This window comes from Myotis daubentonii, chromosome 8 (genome assembly GCF_963259705.1).
Source record: "Myotis daubentonii chromosome 8, mMyoDau2.1, whole genome shotgun sequence".
In the NCBI taxonomy this organism is placed as follows: Eukaryota; Metazoa; Chordata; class Mammalia; order Chiroptera; family Vespertilionidae; genus Myotis; species Myotis daubentonii.
This window is the reverse complement of record NC_081847.1, coordinates 40653603-40671626: the sequence shown is the minus strand read 5'-3', so window position 1 is coordinate 40671626 and position 18024 is coordinate 40653603. Positions and strand designations below refer to the sequence as shown.

At 38.3% G+C, this 18024-nt stretch overlaps 1 protein-coding gene across 16 annotated transcripts in view; it reads left to right on the top strand.

Annotated features, from left to right (window-relative positions):
- TCF4 (transcription factor 4) overlaps positions 1-18024 on the top strand; it is a 345768-nt gene that overhangs the window by 165875 nt on the left and 161869 nt on the right. For 15 of the 16 annotated variants that reach the window (XM_059706172.1, XM_059706150.1, XM_059706160.1 and 12 more), the window contains one exon: positions 13585-13649. In XM_059706172.1, coding sequence (XP_059562155.1) covers positions 13585-13649 — 65 coding nt within the window. Of the gene's footprint in view, positions 1-13584; positions 13650-15378; positions 15507-18024 lie in introns of those variants that run through there. The other variant, XM_059706165.1, reaches the window with a different exon arrangement.

The window sequence follows — 18024 nt, the reverse complement described above, 5'->3', positions numbered from 1 at the left end:
CTTAATGCAATAAATGCATACCTTGAATATCGTGCAAATATGATTTCTATTACATTGTTTCAAACATCAAATATATATTATTATAGACAACCTGGTTTTAATCAGTGTCTTAGAAAGCTTATCAGACTTGTCTCTTGGACATGGAATTAGTCAGGAGTATACAGCATTCCTTTTTAGTATCATGCTAGGAGGAGCGGGATTCAACAGAGATAGTCTTCAGTCTGTTCATTAATTTGTTTAAAATTAAGTAAACCACAGAAGAAACAGGAACATGCGAATTATGATTTCAGTTTTTAAGATTTTTTTTGGACTTGAAAATGGAAACTGGTTTCATTTAATGCTGTCTCAGTTTTATTTAAATGTCCCAAACTAATGACCACTTTCATTTGCATATTCTAATCTAGTGAATAGATAGGGTCTACCAATGATTTGTCTTGAAAATTTTGAAATGAGACTACAGGTCCTCCTCTTTGCAACTCCATTTCCTAATAATGGCCACGTGTACCTTAACCTTTAGGTTGCAGTACCCACAGTCATGATGTGAGCAAGAAATTATGGAACTTCTTTAAAAGTTGTCTCATAAAAGGGATTCAGTTAAAAATTAGGGAGACAGCATTTAAAATTTAATAAGAAATAAAGTAATTCAAAGTAAAGTCTGTAGCCAAACTCCTTAATTGTGATGCATTTGCTGAGTTCCCCTCTTCCATCGTCGGGCCTGCTCTGATGCCATATGGCCTACCATGGAACATTTAACTTGTCAGATATAATGGATTGTCCTGGAAGCAGATTTTTGCTTTGAGCACTCGGCTCCTTTCTTGCATTTCACTCTCAGCTCCAGGCTGCAGGATGAAGGATTGTGGTGGAAATGCAAAGAAGAGACACACAGTTGATTCCCCTTAAGAGAGTGACCTATATGCCACAGAATTTTACCCACGTAAAGAGGCATTATCCCCGTCACTGGCCTTAGCAGGCTGCATGTCAGAATCATTTAAATGTGCCCGGACTTAACAGATTGTGCAAACATTTCAGAATTGAGTGCTTAGGAATAATAAAGCATCGCCATTGTAACTTATGCAGAAATGGTGTAGCCACATCAGCCAAAAGATAAGTATTATTCATCGTGACCTACTTAGAACATAAACCACCTGGTTTGTAGATGTTGTAAATTCAGTTTAACTTTCAAATCTTAAGAATGCTTTAAAAAAAATCACCTGATGGAGATGTGGCAAGGCTTCATTGTTTTGTTTGGTGAGGAGAGGTGAGGTTGAAGTGATCATTTAGGTGGATGGACAAGTGGCAATTAATTATCCTACCAAGCTTTCCATCTTGAAACTTAAGTGCAAACCTTCTGTTTATTCTAACATACTATACATTAGAGATTGAACATCCTGTAGATTATTTAATTTTCATCTGTTAATGTAAAAAGTATAGTGGTTGGTGTTGGTTTTAATTTGGTTCTTTCATAAGGTGATTCTTTTTTCATAGTAATTTGTGATACTGTTTCTGAAATCAGAAGCCTGGAAAGTCCTAGGAGGAGTTTATGACTTTTGCATTTATAGGAAAACTTCCTTAAGAGAATAAACAGTGGCTCTTCCATCCATACACGTACACATATAGCTAAGAGGAACTCTTTTAGTATATAGCCTATTATAACCCGAAAGCTAATATAATACAGAGACCGGAATGGACAACTTACAAATAATCAAGTACAAACTACAAACCAGTGGACAAATAAATAACTTATGGACCTTAATTTAACCATAAAATGGTACATATTTGATTGTTCTAGGGTTACAAAAATTAATAAGTGTGTATGTGTCACATGTAAATACACTAAAAGAGACTCTGTTTGCACAGGGTAATTTAATATACTCATCAAAATGTATGTTTATGTGTTAGAAATTTAACATTTAATTTACTTCTACAAATTTATTTATTGTAGATAGTTCTTAATAGTGATCTATAAAAACTATAGTGGCCTTGAGAACTGGTATAACCTTACTTCTATACAAAGAAGACATTTCTTTTTAATGAACAATTTCCCATGAAGCAGCTAGGAAATGTCTGTTAAAGTCAGTATTTACTAATAAAGTGTACTTGTGTGTATTTCTTACTAATCCTAAACGGACCACATTTGTTTTTGGTTTTGTTTTTGTTTTTAATGCCACTGATAGGATGATTTTTTTCTCCCTCCCTGTATTAAAATTTTGGTTATCCTAAGTGAGTTTAAGTGGTGGCTGGCCAGAGCTAGTTCTTTAGTTCTTATTGGGGTATGTGCGCCCTCTGCTGGCTGCTCAGATTGGAGCCAACTGGTGTTTAAGTTCTTAATAGCTTATTTTTCAAGCTTAGGGGTTTTTTTGTTTTGTTTTGTTTTTGAACTTTTACACAACTAATATATTTGCAGTAATTATAAAGTTGCAGGTTAATACTGAGTATGGCAGTTAATTTGTTTTTATTTGGAAATGAAAGGTTGTTTTGTTTATCTGTGCGTGTGTTTTTTGTTTGTTTGTTTTTTTGTTTGCTTGGTTTTTTTGTTTGCTTGCTTTTGCTAAATAGAGTCCTGATAGTTTAAATAACATGAAAAGTATATAGTACTCTTGAGTTTTTAAGTGGTTGGTTTTACATTTCCATTAATCGTATTTTTGTAGTTCTTCCTGGCCTAATTACACTTATGAATTCTTGTTTGATTTAAAAGGATAAATCATTGACATTTTGAAACATTACTTTTTGTAGGTAATGGATCTGATAGGCAGTCCCTGGTGAAGAACTCCCTAAAAGGGTTTACAGTTTTCATTTGTTTTGTGAAGGAAAAAGAGCTGATATTTGCATCAAAATGTTTCCTAAAGACATTTTTTTGTTTCCTGCAGATCAAATTAAGCTATTCTTCCTGGCAGACATTGAGACGGGTAGTTTGAGTGGAACCTTTTTGATTTTGTTTTGCCACTTTGAGTTATTGTTGCTGTAGTGTGAGATGTTAAAGGAGCAAGGTCCAGCTTGGTCACAGGACCAGCTTCTATAGGGCAGTCACAGAGGGCGCATCCTGGCCTCCGCTCCACAGCTTGGCTGCAGAGCATCCCTGGTTGCTGGTCGTGAAGACCAGGTCTCTGTATAAGGAATGTGTCTTAGAAATGGCAACAACTTTTGCTAACACATTTTTATCAAGTTCCTTATGAAAATTAATTATAAGTGATTTCTACATATATCTAAAATGAAATGTCTTGTTGAATCAGTATGGTGTTATATGGAGAGGAGAATTTAGATCTTTACAGTTCTTTTCTTTGATATTAGTTTTTTTTATAATTTGTGAGCAAATTCCATCCAAAATCCAAAACCAGCTCCCCCAAATATGAGATGATTCAAAAGCTTGGATCTGAGCCCTGTCTGGTGTGGCTTAGTTGGTTGGGCATTGTCCCGTGCACCAATAGGTTGCAGGTTTGATTCCCAGTTAGATCACATGCCCGGGTTGCCTGCTCATTCCCTGGCAGGGGTGTGCAGGAGACAGCCAATTGATGTTATGCTGTTGAGGAAGGAGGAAAATGTCTTCTAACGTGTGTGTGTGTGTGTGTGTGTGTGTGTTTTCAATTTTTTATCTTTCCATTTTTAGGTACCAGTGACTTTAAAATTCGTTTTGGATAGTCATATAACTATCCGTTTTTAGTTACTTTGATTTATTTACCATTGTCAAGTAACTACAAACTGCATTCTTTTATTAAGGTCCCACTAAATCTGTTATGATGGCATTTTGCAGTATCTCCCATACATGTCTTTCCTGTTGCCACCTGTTACCAAGACACAGGTGTATTAGGTGCTCTTCCTCTGTGCTTCTCATCATTCCTGTTTTAATCCTGGCCTAGCCACATTATTGGGCTTGCTCCCCATTTCAGCCATCTAAACTCTTATGCCCTGAGAATAATGTCCATCGTGACACTGGTACATGGAGACACTCCGCAAATAGTGATTTTCCTGTCCCATGTTTTTGGGACCTCGTTCACGAACCTATTGAGATGATCATTTTTACAAGTTTTAGATGTGAAAATTGCCATGTCTAAACAACTGCCCCATGTAATGTATTTTATTTTGCCTGTTTTGATAGGATGAGGTCACTGTTCCAACTACCCCCCCTTCTCCTTCCTCCTTCTCTGATCATCCTTTCCTCTGCCTCTCCTCTTCCTTCCTGTGCCCTGTGCCTCCCTCCCTTGCCTTAGTCATGCTAATATATTCAGTAATTGGAAGCTTTTCTCAAATATCCTGTGTGGGTCTGAGTGGCTTTGTAATTTTATCTGTGAGCCATCACCTTCCTTTAACAGTGACTAGTGTCACAGGAGAGTCATACTCTGAGAAGCTTGGCCTGTTAACCTCAGAGTTTGGTTTTCTTAGGTCCATTCTTTTAAAGTTGACCTGGAAGAGCAGGCTCAATGGTTAACAGTCTTCCTAGTTTATCTGTTTTGTGGATGCCCTCAAATATATTTTGAGTTCTGGGTATTTCCTCTTAATTTCTCAGTAGTGTGTTCAGGGACCATAGACCAATTGTAATTCAGTACTAGAGCTAGAGAAATGCTCATCTGATATATTATAGATACATATGTAAGGGACACGTGAATTACCTTCTGTCTGGGGTTTAAAATGTTAGTTATATACGTGTAAGCTCAACTTGAAAACTGAGGCCATCACCTGCCTACCAAGCGCTAAAATAATGTATTTTTCCTATGTAAACACTCTATAACAAACATAATGCTAGTAAACCTTCTCCCCTCTTTTCTGTTCCACTACACCTAATTTAGAGTTTGGTCATTATTATTTTTTATATTTCATGCTAGTGAGACTCTGTTAGAACATCATGTTTAATGGGCAGCAAATAATTTATTACTAAAAGCGATTTGTGTGGTGAAATTTAGCTGCTGATTTTCTTTAAATTTGCTGATAAATTCCAAATAATTTAGCCCGGAAACCAAGTCTAACTCCTCTGATGTTGTCTCTTCGGAGTCTGGCCAGGAGTGTCATTAATCTGTCTCCTCCAGAGGGATCCGAGAACCAGGCTCTCTCTCAGGTGTGAATCTGTAATGCCTTCCATACAGCAGGGGCAGAGGACAGTGATTGGGGTCTTTTGTTAAACCCAGTAATGTTCACTAGAGGTTGCTCTGGGAAGCCTGAAGATGACTCCAGTGTCGGGGAGGACGGGGAAGAGATGCTTTTTTTTTTTTATTATTAGTTAAGGTATTACAAATGTGTCCTCATCCCCCCCATTAACCCCCAACCTCCCCCCCACACACAAACTCATGCTCCCATCCCCCTGTTGTCCATGTCCATTGGTTTGGCTTATATACATGTATACAAGTCCTTCGGTTGATCTCTTGGAAGAGATGCTTTTGGAGCAAGGGCTGATGGGAGAGGAGCAGCCGTTCACCTCCAGGACTCTCATGTCTTGGAATTGTGTTGTTTATCAGGGGAATCTGCTTGGTAATATGAGATTCATTTCTTTCAGTCAGTCAGTCTTCATTAGTGGAGACCAACAAGCTTAAAGGCTAGTATGCTCCCAGGAAAAGGTTTCTCTAACCCATCAAATTCAGCCTCTTCATCTCATGTCATACACAAGCTAATTACTAAAATTCTTCAGCACACCAAAGATATATTATAGGTATAATTTTGACTTATTCATACCAGTCGCCTACTGTTGTGTTGGCTGTTGTCATTCTTTTTTTTTTTTTTTTAATTTATTTGACAACCTAAGGGAAAAGAAGTTAGTGCCCCTGACAAAATAGTCAGGTATTGTATGTTTAAACAATTTTTGTGGCACGCTGGTTTGAAAGTCGCTGCTTTAATCCTTAAATGGTTCCATGGTTACTGTCTGAAAGGGCCAGAAAGCAACAATTGTTTGTCTTTTTGAAATCCATTTAAATAGGTTTCACCAGGTAGTAATTGATTTTTTGTTATCCACTAGGATACCAGGTTTATAGGAGTTTCACCTATTATAACTTTAAAGGCAGTGCCTGCGCCTTAAATTGCTTACTCCCTGGCTTGTTAGCCTAACCAGTGGAATTTCATAAAAAAAATATAGAATGCCAGATCCCACTCCACAGAAATCAAGTACTCTGGGGTGGAGATCCAGGTATCTGTTATAAGAAAAGTCTTACAGGTAATCATGATCAGCAAGGTTCCTTAGCCCTGCAGTTGAATTTTGGGGGGGTTCCTTTGCTCCATGCCCACCCTCTGTCTTCTTTTGCTCCTAAGAATATAGAAAAAATACTCGATTTCTGCTTGCTTTTGATACCTTTAGTATGTATTGCAAATATCACCTTTTTCATTTATATATGAACTTATAATTTCTTCTAATAAAAAATAAGATTTCAAATGCATATGTTGTTTCCTCAGAAACCACAGAACTCCTCAATTGTCTTCCTTATACCCAATCATAACAGACACTGAAATAGAAATATAAAATAGAGTTGATAGAACTAGTAAGTTCTTACTCCCATGAAGCCAGGACTAAGTTACTGATTAGAAGTAAGTTGAATGATTTCAGGGTTGCCCTTAGTCCTTCAGGTCTCTAGGGGACCCTTGTACAAATTGCTGATTCAGAAAATCATTACTCTGGTGGCTCAAGTGGCACTTTAGTGGCCTTAAAGAGTTATTTGACACACCTCCCCACACAGCTAAGTTATCCCCATGATTATGTTGATTAATTGCACACTCTGTGGAATGAGTGTTATTTTCAATTAAAGATTTTCCTGCATTTGGAAAATAAAGCATAAAACTCGTATCCTTTAATTTGATCATGTGCACACACATGTCCTAAACCCGGCACTGAATGAAGGGGATTGTTTTGGCTGTTGTCTTGGGCATGTGAAATATTCTAAGATAGTATTTTTATCCAGCATTGAGAGAATGTAGTTTTTGATCTCCCAGAGGGTGGTCACTCAGAATGTTGATCAGTTTTAACATTCTCATCCGAGAACTCCTCTTTGACTTACTACATGTTTAGTTCAAATTATTTGAGGGGAGGGTTGTGAAACACAGGGAAAAGAACACAGGTGGATACGCTTTGTGACTACAACATATGCTGATAATGCACTAGAAAATGCCAAAAAGAGATGGCATATTGTGAAAATGGACTTTGGTAATGGAACTGGAAGTTTTTGTTCTAGCTTTATCTCTTAATATTTGTATAACTCTTATATAAGCTGGTTTCTTAATTTGAGTAATCTCATCTATAAAAATAGGGATTAAAATGTCTAAGGGACTCTTAGGGTGTGTTGTCTTAAATAATACAAGTTAAATTACTTTGGGTACTTAACGTGCTTTACACATGTAAGTGCTTTAAGGAGAATTGAATATCAATTTGAACCATAGCCCCCTAAAATGATGAGTTTTGATGATGCTTCAAGATGCTTAGCATATTTGGGATTTGAGTGCACCCATTGTTTGAAGGGAGCACAGTGTCTAGACGAGATGGGTGAATCAGTGATAAAATGCAGCTAAAACTCCAAATTTTCCATGATTGGAGCCATAGATCATTACTGAATATTCCATTTTTATGACTTAAGAATATCAGTGAAAGAGACGACTGATACTATTTTTTCCCCTGGGAAAATGGCTAGCTTCCTATTTCCCATTAGTCTTTGGTACAAACTATGTGCCTAATCACCTTCCTCCCCCCTCCCCCCCTCTGCTTTTAATTTAGAAAAAAAGGGAAGAGGAGAATTTTCTAAGCTATGGATGACTAGTTTATCGACTGGAATTGAGTTGTAATTCTTTTAGCATGAAATTTATTAAATTTTGATTCCTTAATTCCTGTGGGTGATGACAGGTTGTCCTGGTATAGTAAGATTCTGTAGAAGAGAACCAATGTTCTCTGTATTCTAGAAATCAAAAGACACTTGTGATCTATGCTGTGTGGTCCTGTATTATACTTATATTTTTACTTTTACTCTTTGCTGTGCATTTTAAATGAAGTCATATTCTTCCCTTCAGGAATGTGTAGAGGCGCAGTTTGCTGCCATGTTTTTGTTGCTTCGTTGCTTCAAGTTCGTGTGGAGATGATTGTGGTTTGTTGTATGACGTCACAGATTTTGGTGCATGTCCTTTGCACAGCTCTAAGGCACCTAGAGACCATTTAGGAGTAAAACACCATGTACATGTAAATGATCCCCACTTATAAGACACTTTCATTAATTTCTTATCAAATTCATGAGTGTTTTGGGGCCTGGGATTTCAGTCTTCAGTACTGGGCTTCTTGCTTATCGATAGTATCCCCGCTCCCCCGCCCTCTGCCCCCACTCGGATTTAAATAGCAGCAGCACAAACTAGTGCTAAAAGCCCCACCTTTGGAATCCAAGTGTCAGGATTTGATTCCGGGCCTAATCACTTAGCTTCTGTGTGACCTCTGGAAATTTCTATAACTCAGCTTCCTCATTTATAAAATGAGGTTTACATTACCCGCCTCACTGGGTTGTTGTGCAGCTTGAATAAATCAGTCCATATACGCCCTTTGCATTGTGGGTAATATATAACAGGGGCTCATCTATTCTTATTTGAGCAAGGGAGGAAAAGGCAGACATGGAAAAGATGAAAGAACTGCAAATAATGACCTCATGTATATTTTCAGAACCATTAAGAATTTCAGTCATTGTTTAATGAAATAGTCTTTTCAATATAAAGAAAAATTAATACGGTAACCAGGAATAGGTTGGGGTTGGGGACAGGGACACAGATTTATTCTGACTGGAACATGGTGATGATGAGTTTCCTAGTCTGATGGCTGGGAACAAAAGGCTCATTCTTCAGTTCCCAGAATGAGGATTAACAGTGAAGCAGCCTTGCCTGGTATTGTCCTGCAGCATCAGATAATTGTTAGCAAGGCTTTTCATGGGACAGGTTTCACTGTAGAGGTACATTTTTTTTTCAGTAGTAGGTGAAATACCTACCATTTACATATAATTTTAAAAGCGGCCTTTTAAGGATGAATGGCTAGAAACCTGAACATGACCTGTTATTGTCCTACTGGTCAACCACGGGTGGGATCTCCTGTGTCACAGCGTATCTCCAGAAATCATCAGTACGTTGTTCTTGATATTTCTCACTTTTACCATGTAGATTAGAACTTTCCAGATCTAGGAATCTATCAAAATGGTCTCGTAAGTGCATTCATTCACAGGGATACTTCCTAGATGTATGGCATTGTTGTACAACAGGATGCTATATATATGGATATATTGGAAGAAAAATTGGAAGTCAAATGGGAAATTATATAAGGATATAAAAGTATTACATTTGGAATTATATTAGCATTTGTTAACCATAGTGCCCCAAATAAAAACCACTTTTTTCCTTATCCTCCCTGGGAATTGTTGAATAGATCAGCACATACATTGGTCTTTAAAAAATTGGACATACTACTAAGAAAATACTACTTAGATTAGATTTTCAAGGGGAACAGAAGAAGCAAGTGAATCTTTTATTAATTGTTAGTTGGTGCCATTTGTAATTATCAAATTTAAATATAGGTTTTAGCAGCTGATGGGTTCATTTTGGACAAAACACGTGTTGACTTTCTGGGTTGTTTGCTCATTGAAGATGCCGACTGTTCTGGAGAGGGGGCTGCGTGTTGGTCTCCTTTGTCTCTGGAAGGATTGATTGACTGATGTGTCTGCTCACTTACAGCGTTTTTCTTGCTTAACTTTAAAAATTGTGACATAGTATCGCATGTTCCTTGTATACATCATTTCTGGGGAAGAAACTTGTTTAGCCAATATGTCGGCTCAGTTTATGAAAGCCTCTCTGTAGCTTTCATTCAGCCTTCAGTGTACTCCATTAGGTCACACCGTTTGTTTCATCCACGGCAAAGCGTCACCAGCAGCAGAACTTCACATTTGGTCCTCTTAGGTATAAGAATGAATCAAATGCCTGACAAGATTTGTTTCTGGTCCATATTTCAGAACCACCCCTACCCCCCATACACACACCCCACCCTTTCTGGGCATCCGACAAATGTTACTAACGGGTACCTTTAGTTTTTAAAATATGGACAACAGTACTCCACGCAGTAAAAGACTTGAGCGATTAATGCTACCCTTATGCCTCTTTTGAGTAGTTTTAGCCATGGGGCTTGGCACTGCCACCATTGTCTTTGTGCCAACAACTATCCGCAGCGGCTGTCGCATTCTAGTACTGGAGGGTTGTCGCAAAAATTCCGCAGTGAGCACGCCGCTTGTTCATCACTGCTATCTCTTTTAAATATTGAAAAAGTAGAATCTCTAGCTCTCAAAGCTCGGCTGTGGCTGTGGGGATGGGGGTGGGTGGGTGGCGAAGAATGGAGAAAGGAGGAAAGAGCTGTCTGCGCCAGCCAGTGGGTCTAAGTGACAAAAACCCATGCCTGACATCGAGTAAGCACAGATATTTAGGAGCTTTTGTGTGCATGAGCACAGAGAGTTACTTAAGAATCGTACTCAAGCATGTTATCAGCACTCTTGAAAATTTTATTATCTGAAACAAATGTTCCAGTGAATTTTTAGCAGAAAATCAACATCAAGACCATAGCTAATTTTTCGTGGACAATTTACACAAAAGATGTATTTATTTGCCTAGAAACTGAGGTGTCATTGTAAAATGGCTGCTTTCTGTCATTAGGAAATGATCGGAATAGATATAATACGTCTGAGAAAGCGCTTGGGTTTATCCTCAGTCTCTGATTATTTTGCTCCCAAACGGGGGTTTGGGCTCCGAGGGCAGATTTATAGTTGAATTTGGGAACAAAAAGATGTAATAAAGTTAAAGGCTTACACTATCAGAATGAAATGTGTTCGTTCATGATCTCTGGAGCGATCTATTTGATGGTAAAAGTGGATGCTACAGATGAAATCTTTACAAGGAGCATAATCCTAAAAAAAAAAAAAAAAGAAAGAAAGAAAGAAAGAAAAAGGAATGCACCTCCCAGCCTCCTGCTGGCTGCACTGCCTCTTTGGTACCTCGCAGACTTCGACAGAGTCCTGGACTGGTGCCCATTGATGTCATGGAAACACTCAAATTACTGAGAATGATTCATGTCTATGCTGGTCTCTTATCCTCCCCCACACAAACACGAGTAGATTTTTAACCCTGACAACTTGTAATTTGCAGTGGGTTTATTTTTGTATCTGGATAAATATTTTTTAACAAGCAAAATTAAGATTAAGCGGTCTGTATCTGATATGATAGTAAAGAGTGCTGGGCCTTGTAGCCTGGAGTACTTTGGGGACTCGGTGCAGCATGAATTCATATTCTTCTCATCTCTGCCTCCTCCTTCTCTCCCTTCCTACCCCCTTGCTTTTCCATTCCACTCTCCCTCTCTTTATTTATCTCCTTTCTTCTCTCCTCTCTCATTTATTCTCATTTTCTTTTTTTTCCCTCCTCCCCTCCCTCATCTGTACTATTTACACTGACCTTCTAGCTTCAAAATAAGGGAAGGGATAGCTCTAACTTATATATACGTACATGAATTGAGACAAATCCTCTTAAGACAATTAATGTCTGAGGTCCATGTGCTGGACTCAAGTTGGGAAAGAATGCCAGGTGGTGAAATTCTATAGGAGATAAATTCAGTAATTCCTTCTAGAGAGAAAAATAGTCTTTCTTACTTTAAATTGTATTTTACAATTCAGTTTTTAGAAATTACCAAAACAGGTTACTAGATGTTCAATTTCCTAGGCAGTCAGAGCAAATTCTACCTCATCTATTCATTTATCTATCATCTATCTTTCTGTCTGCCTGCTTGCTTACATCTCTACCTGCCTTTCTAGTTGTTAAACAAGTGAATATTATGTCAAAGTGAATTATGCTGTGGTTGTATGGAAGCTTTTAAAGTGCAAGAGCTTAAGGAAGGACATATGCCATTCGATAGCTTATAAAGGTCGAGTCTTTTCTGTTAGTAATATTTGTAGAGAGAAGCTAAGGGGCATCTATAGATTATATTTGACCTACACAGAAGAGTAGATATGTATGCATGGGCATTTGCACTGCTGAACAGGTAAATGAGTTTTTTCTTCAGTGTAAAGTCCCCATACAATTAAAGTTATTCTCTTAGATGTCCCAACAGTGCCAGTATGTCTGTGAGATGATATCCTGTTCCACAGGAATTGAAATTGATATGGACATTGATTTTCTACTTTGCACTGAACAACATACCAGAAATGGGTAGGGGGAATGTTTTCCAAGTTTCAGAGTTATTGAATCAGTAGAAAAGTTAATGCTGGGGTGGGGGCGGGGGCGGGGGGGAGAGGGTTAATTTTAAGACTCAGGTTTGGCTTTCTTTGAAAAGTCATCTTCTATTATATATATATATATATATATATATATATATATATATATATATATATAGTGACTTAGATACAAGGTGCACTTTTGGTCAGATAGAAGATTTATTAAAGGTACATTCTTTGTGTAGTATCACTAATAGCATTGTCACCAAACTAAAACATAAAAAATGACCACTGTTCCTTTTCATATTTGCCATAACTTGGGTTGAGGGGAAATTGAGGTGGATACCATTCGGTCTCTCAAAAATACTAATTTTGAATTTTCTCATGGAATGAAAGAAGAGTATAATCCTAGGAGTGAAGTATAGTGTTCCTTAACATTCTGTTTTCCACAAAAGAAGCATCCTTCAGTCTCAGGCAGCGTGGGGTTTGCGTTCTGGGTACTTGGCTGTCCCTAGACCTTTTTAATGTGTGGTCTGGGTCCGTTTTCTGTGATAACTCTTCATATGTCACTAACTGAACTCTACTGCTTAGAGCTCTTGTAATGTGGTTTCATTGTCTACCTTGCTGATTATTAAGGCTAACCGTATTTTAAAAAGAAACCAATGAGCAGCCTTGATGACATCTTTAGATGTGGCCAAACAGCTTCTGAGGCTGCATACATCTCTGTATATAAAGTTAGGTTGTTAGAATTGGAACAAGATATTCACATTCTGTTATCCCATGTCCTGCGGAGTCTACTGGTAGAATCTGAACTTGGGATCAGAGTCGGCAATTTTTCAAAGCCCTCTTTTCCAAATGTAAATTCCATCATCATTGTGATCACGATGGAATTTACTCCTGGGAAAGGGAGTTAAAAAAAGAGAGAGAATGTCTCAGAATTTTGAGTAGTTTCTTTTGCTTTATTCACCATCTGGAAAGCCTTGATTGATTAGCTTTGGCCTCACCATTAAGTGTCAATATAATCAATGGGAATTCCTAGACTAGGGTCATTACATAGATAATTTGCCTGCTGTGTAAATAAAAATGAAATTGTTTAAATTTGTGAGAGAGAACGCAAGTGAAAACAAGAAATGACAATTTGTTTGTTAGAGAAAGTGGAGGCCATTGGAATGACAGTTTTTGGAAGTGTGGAGCAGTTTGGCTAAGAATAGGAATGAAGGATATTTTTTTCCAGTTTATCATAGCCAGAGTGAGGAAGTGTTATTCCCGCTCTTGCTTGCATACATTGCCAGTAGTGCCTACTTTACGTATGTAAACATCGGGGAAGAGAAGTAGATGTCTATTACCTGGAAGCTTTTTTTTTTTTTAAAGGAAAAAACCATTTACACTTTTTTTGTTTTGTTTCTCTTGGCAGGTAAAACAGAAAGGGGCTCATATTCATCTTATGGGAGAGAATCAAACTTACAGGGTTGCCACCAGGTAAGTGAGGATCTCGCATGGGAAAGGGTTGGGAGAATTAGCCTGGTAATTTGGTTTATTTTATAAATTAGATGATGCATTTTGGACTGTGACACTAAGATGTACTGAGAGTCTGCCGATGCCTCTTTCGTTTAAAAAGTAATGAAACAGCACAGAGCTTGGAGGTAATAGGCACCTCATCTTTAGATCTCTGGCATATCAGAACTACATTCGCTGGCTCGATTTTAGTTTTTAATCCATCAACCGGTACCAATGGCACTGTTTGCAAACCAGCGATGTCGGTTAAAGTGGTTCCATCAAAAGAGTTTATTTGCAATTAAGAACTTAAGAATTTCTTACACTAGAAATACTTCGTGCAGCCATGTGTCAAACCCTGGGTTTGGTGGCTACTGCCCTAAATTATAGTTTTCATAGGGGCTGTATGATGTTGTGTGAAAACAGGGTTGTATTGAGGGATAAAAATGTCTGTGAAAATATGATTTGTTGTCCCTTTTTGTTTCTGAATTGTTTTTGGCTGGAAGTCAAGGCCAGCAGGCTAACAGCAAAGCCGTCTCAAGGGAAGCATGCGTGAGCTAGAAAAATAAGAGTATTTTAATTAAATAATAAAATGCCAGTGTAATACAAAGGTATAGCATGTGTGTGTTTGTCTCTGTGCACCCTGCATTTGCATACCTTCAACTCTCCAGAGAAAGCCCCGTTCTAAAAATACTATCAGTAGCCCAAAGTGTAAGCTTTGTTTCAAGACAATTGAGATTTTATAGATGCTTTCTTTTTAATTTCAGTATCAGTATTAATCATATGTTTAAAACCTTTTTTTTTTTAAGATGTAGGCTTTCTTTTTATAAGTGCATTGGTTTCTGTGGAAAACTCTTGATAGAATTTAATAATCCTCTTTAATATTCAAAGCTTTCTACTGTTTTATTATTCACCCAAACAACGTATGTTCTTTTTGTGCTGGAAAGGGAACGCTTGTTCTCTTGAACCCCCTCCCCCTCCCATTTCCTTTAATGAAATGGAAAAAAAAATCTATTTAAAAAATTTAAAACAACTGTTTAATATATCCTGAAAATGTAAGCAAACAGCTTTAGTGATGAAATAGAGCCCCTGAAGGAGGTTTGCTTTTCAGATCAGTTGCCTATCACTAAAGGTGGGATTCTGGTGGCTTGGTTTTCCCTGGACGCATTTGCATTTTTAAAGTTTGCTCCTTTGGCCCAGCCACCAATGCAGTCATATTCAGCATCTGAAAGACTTGCGAGAGGAGGTGAATGGTGCCTGGTTAGGGAGCTCCGCTGCACGGCTGCAGAGGACAGTCCATGGGAGTTTGTTTGGAAAGAATTCTGCAGGAAAGAAATTTACAGTCCTTCCAACGCAACGGAAACATCTTTGGAATGTGAGTGCAAATGTTCGGGGTAGATAGCCAGGCGACAAGCCTCGCTCAGTGCGAGTCTCTGGTGTAAAGCTCTCAATTCCTGCAGAAGAGCCTGTTCCTGTGTATCTGTTTTCTGAGGGTCAAGGCAGAGGTCGTCAGAGTTTTGGGGAGAAGAAAGTTGACAACATCCTTCCTTTTTGCAGATGGTCATGGCAGAGGTCTCTGTTTTTGCTGGGCCTCTTTTTCTGGTCAATGAGAAAATAGGCTTCCTCGCCCCTGTATCCTTTCTTACTAATAGGAATTGGCGTGATTCCTCACAGACACAAAGATTTCCTCTGCTGAGTAAGCGTGAGGCCCCTTAACTTGTGAAAGCATCATCCAGACCGCGTGAGTCGTCTGTGTATGTGCAGGGACACAGACCCTCCCTCGGTGTGTGGGAAATACTTCCCTCGGGTGAAACTGAAGTGAATTTTCTTGGCAAACATAAGGTGAGAAGTGGGAAGGGGCAGAGGGTGGAGTACAGAGGTGGATGGACTGGCGTGTGATGGCTGAATTTCTGGGCCTTGGGAGGTTCATTTTGAGACATTCGTGTCCAGGAAAACTCTGTTGTATAAAAGAGTACGCTTTTCTTAAAAAGTCTTCCTAATGTAGATGTGGAGGGTAGATGCTTTCTTTCTTATTTCTGCTTCATGGTTGTGAGTCTTGCAAGAGCTGACTATCTCTATGCTTAGCCTGGTCTCAGCAGCATCCATAAACGGTGTGATCACTCAGGGGTAAATAAAAGAGCAGACTTTTGGAAATGCCCTGATTGGGGAAATAGGGGCCGGAGATGAAAAGTGCCCAAATTATGAATTCTCTGTGAAATCTGAGAATAGAGCAGACCAGAGTGTGTCTTCCAGTGAATGAGTCTCTCTCTGGTGCCGAATGGTTCTTTGAGTCCCTGTCTGCAACACCAGCAGTGCAAACCAAAAGAAAGGCAGCGTCTCTGTATCTTGGGCTTCAGGTCTAAATAGCCGATCACAGCTGAAATGAGTCCCCGCGGTGTGGCAAGGTGAGTGACTCGCGTGGAGGGGGAGCTTTTGTTTTCTCCTGTCCCCTCCATTATAGGGACACAGGACGCAAAACCTTTAGATGATATGCCCCAAGGAACTCCAAAAGCTGCTTTATTGTATTATAACAATATCCTGTGGACTTGTAGGGTGAGCACTGTTACATGTGACCCTGCTTATGCCAGTCCCAGAAGCCTTTTGTTTGGTGTAGAGAAATGCTGCTGGCAAGCAACAGGTAGCAAAATGCTGTCCTGGAGAAATGTGTATTGATTCAGAAATGCATCAGGTTAAAGCTTGTGCATGTGAGTGTCCATTATGTTTCTCTGGAGGATTTAACACTAATAGTGATAGACATGTGGCTTTCAAAAAAAGTGGATAGCTTAGCCGAGAAACAAAACCGGCAGGTTTTTATTTATTTATTATCAGTTAAGTTGTTTTCATTAAAAATAGTAATGGGATAATATGAATTCATTAATGCATTTCTAAATAAAATTATCAGAAATAAACATGGTGACTTTTCAGACTTGAAATTGTATAGAAAAAGACCCAATAGACAAACCAAAGCGGCTGAAAGGACCTTTTTTAAGTTCTCACTAAATATGGCAAAACTAATTTAAATCAAATTGGGGTACGGAAATCACACCCAGGCTTAAAATGTTCTTGCCAAATTACAACCTCATACTACTTTTACTGGCAGAGAAAATAAAATTTATAATGGAAAGTCTGACAGAAATGAAAATGAGCGGAAATAAAGTTTTTCTCAAGATAGTCCAACTTTAAAATGATAAATAGCCAATAGCTAATATCCCGAATGGGCATCACTTCAGAGGATAAAAGAGAAAAGAGGTCCTTTGCTTTTGGCCTTTGTTTTGCTGCTTTGAATAGGATGTTTGGTGATGGCAAACTTTTTTTTTATATATCTCGCTGAGATCTCTGTGAATGGGGTGATGATGTCAACAAATGATTGCTATTAAGGTAGAAGTTTTCCCCTTAAATGGAAATTCTGCATTGATTATCAGGACTTGTTTGTCTTCACTTTCTGGGATATGGCCAAGTCTAAAGCAATGGTTTCTTTATTAGTATCTCCTGAATACTAAGGTGTGTGTGTGTGTGTGTGTGTGTGTGTGTGTGTGTGTGTGTGTGTGTGAGAGAGAGAGAGAGAGAGAGAGAGAGAGAGAGAGAGCGAGCTGGACCCTATTTGAGACTAGTTAAGTTAGAGTCTTATGAGTTGGGCCTTTGCTTTTCTTATCCCCCAGGCGATTCTAATGTGCAGCTGGGTTAGGTGACTTCCTAGAATGTTCTATAGGAATAGGCTCTATTTTAAAGATTTGTGTCCAAAATCTGGAATTGCCACTGACCTTGAAAAAGCTTTTCAATTTCTTGCCTTAATTTGATTATTTAAGGCATGGAAATACATTGCATATGTACTTCATTTAACAGGCAGTGAAAATTACTGCTATGTTGGAAATCAGTAGATGCCTTGAAATCTTTATACAAAATTCCACAGCTGAACTTCCCGGTCCACATCTTGTTTTCTGTAGTGAAGTCCAAGGCTCTAACCTCCTCCACATTCTTTATCTTTTTCAAGTAATCAAATAGGACTGTGCTGATAAAGTCATTGATTTGTACATCTGAAAATTGACAGGGTTTAAGGATTAGGCCTACTCTCGAATACCTTTGTTAGATTTCAATAACTTCGAAGCTCTACAAGAAAGGGGTCTTCTCTATTTTTCATTTCCTCATAAATCTAGTAATTTTTGATTATTAAACTTAAATGTGGAGTTGGTTCTGAAACAAATTACATATTTAAGAATGGATTTTTTTCTTTCAATTATTTTTATTTTTGATATGAAAGGAGTTACAAATTACTTAATTCTAAAACTTTTGGACCCTTTAATTTTTTTCTTATTTAAAGTCAAAATGGAGAGGATATAAGCAACAAGGCATGGAATCCCTT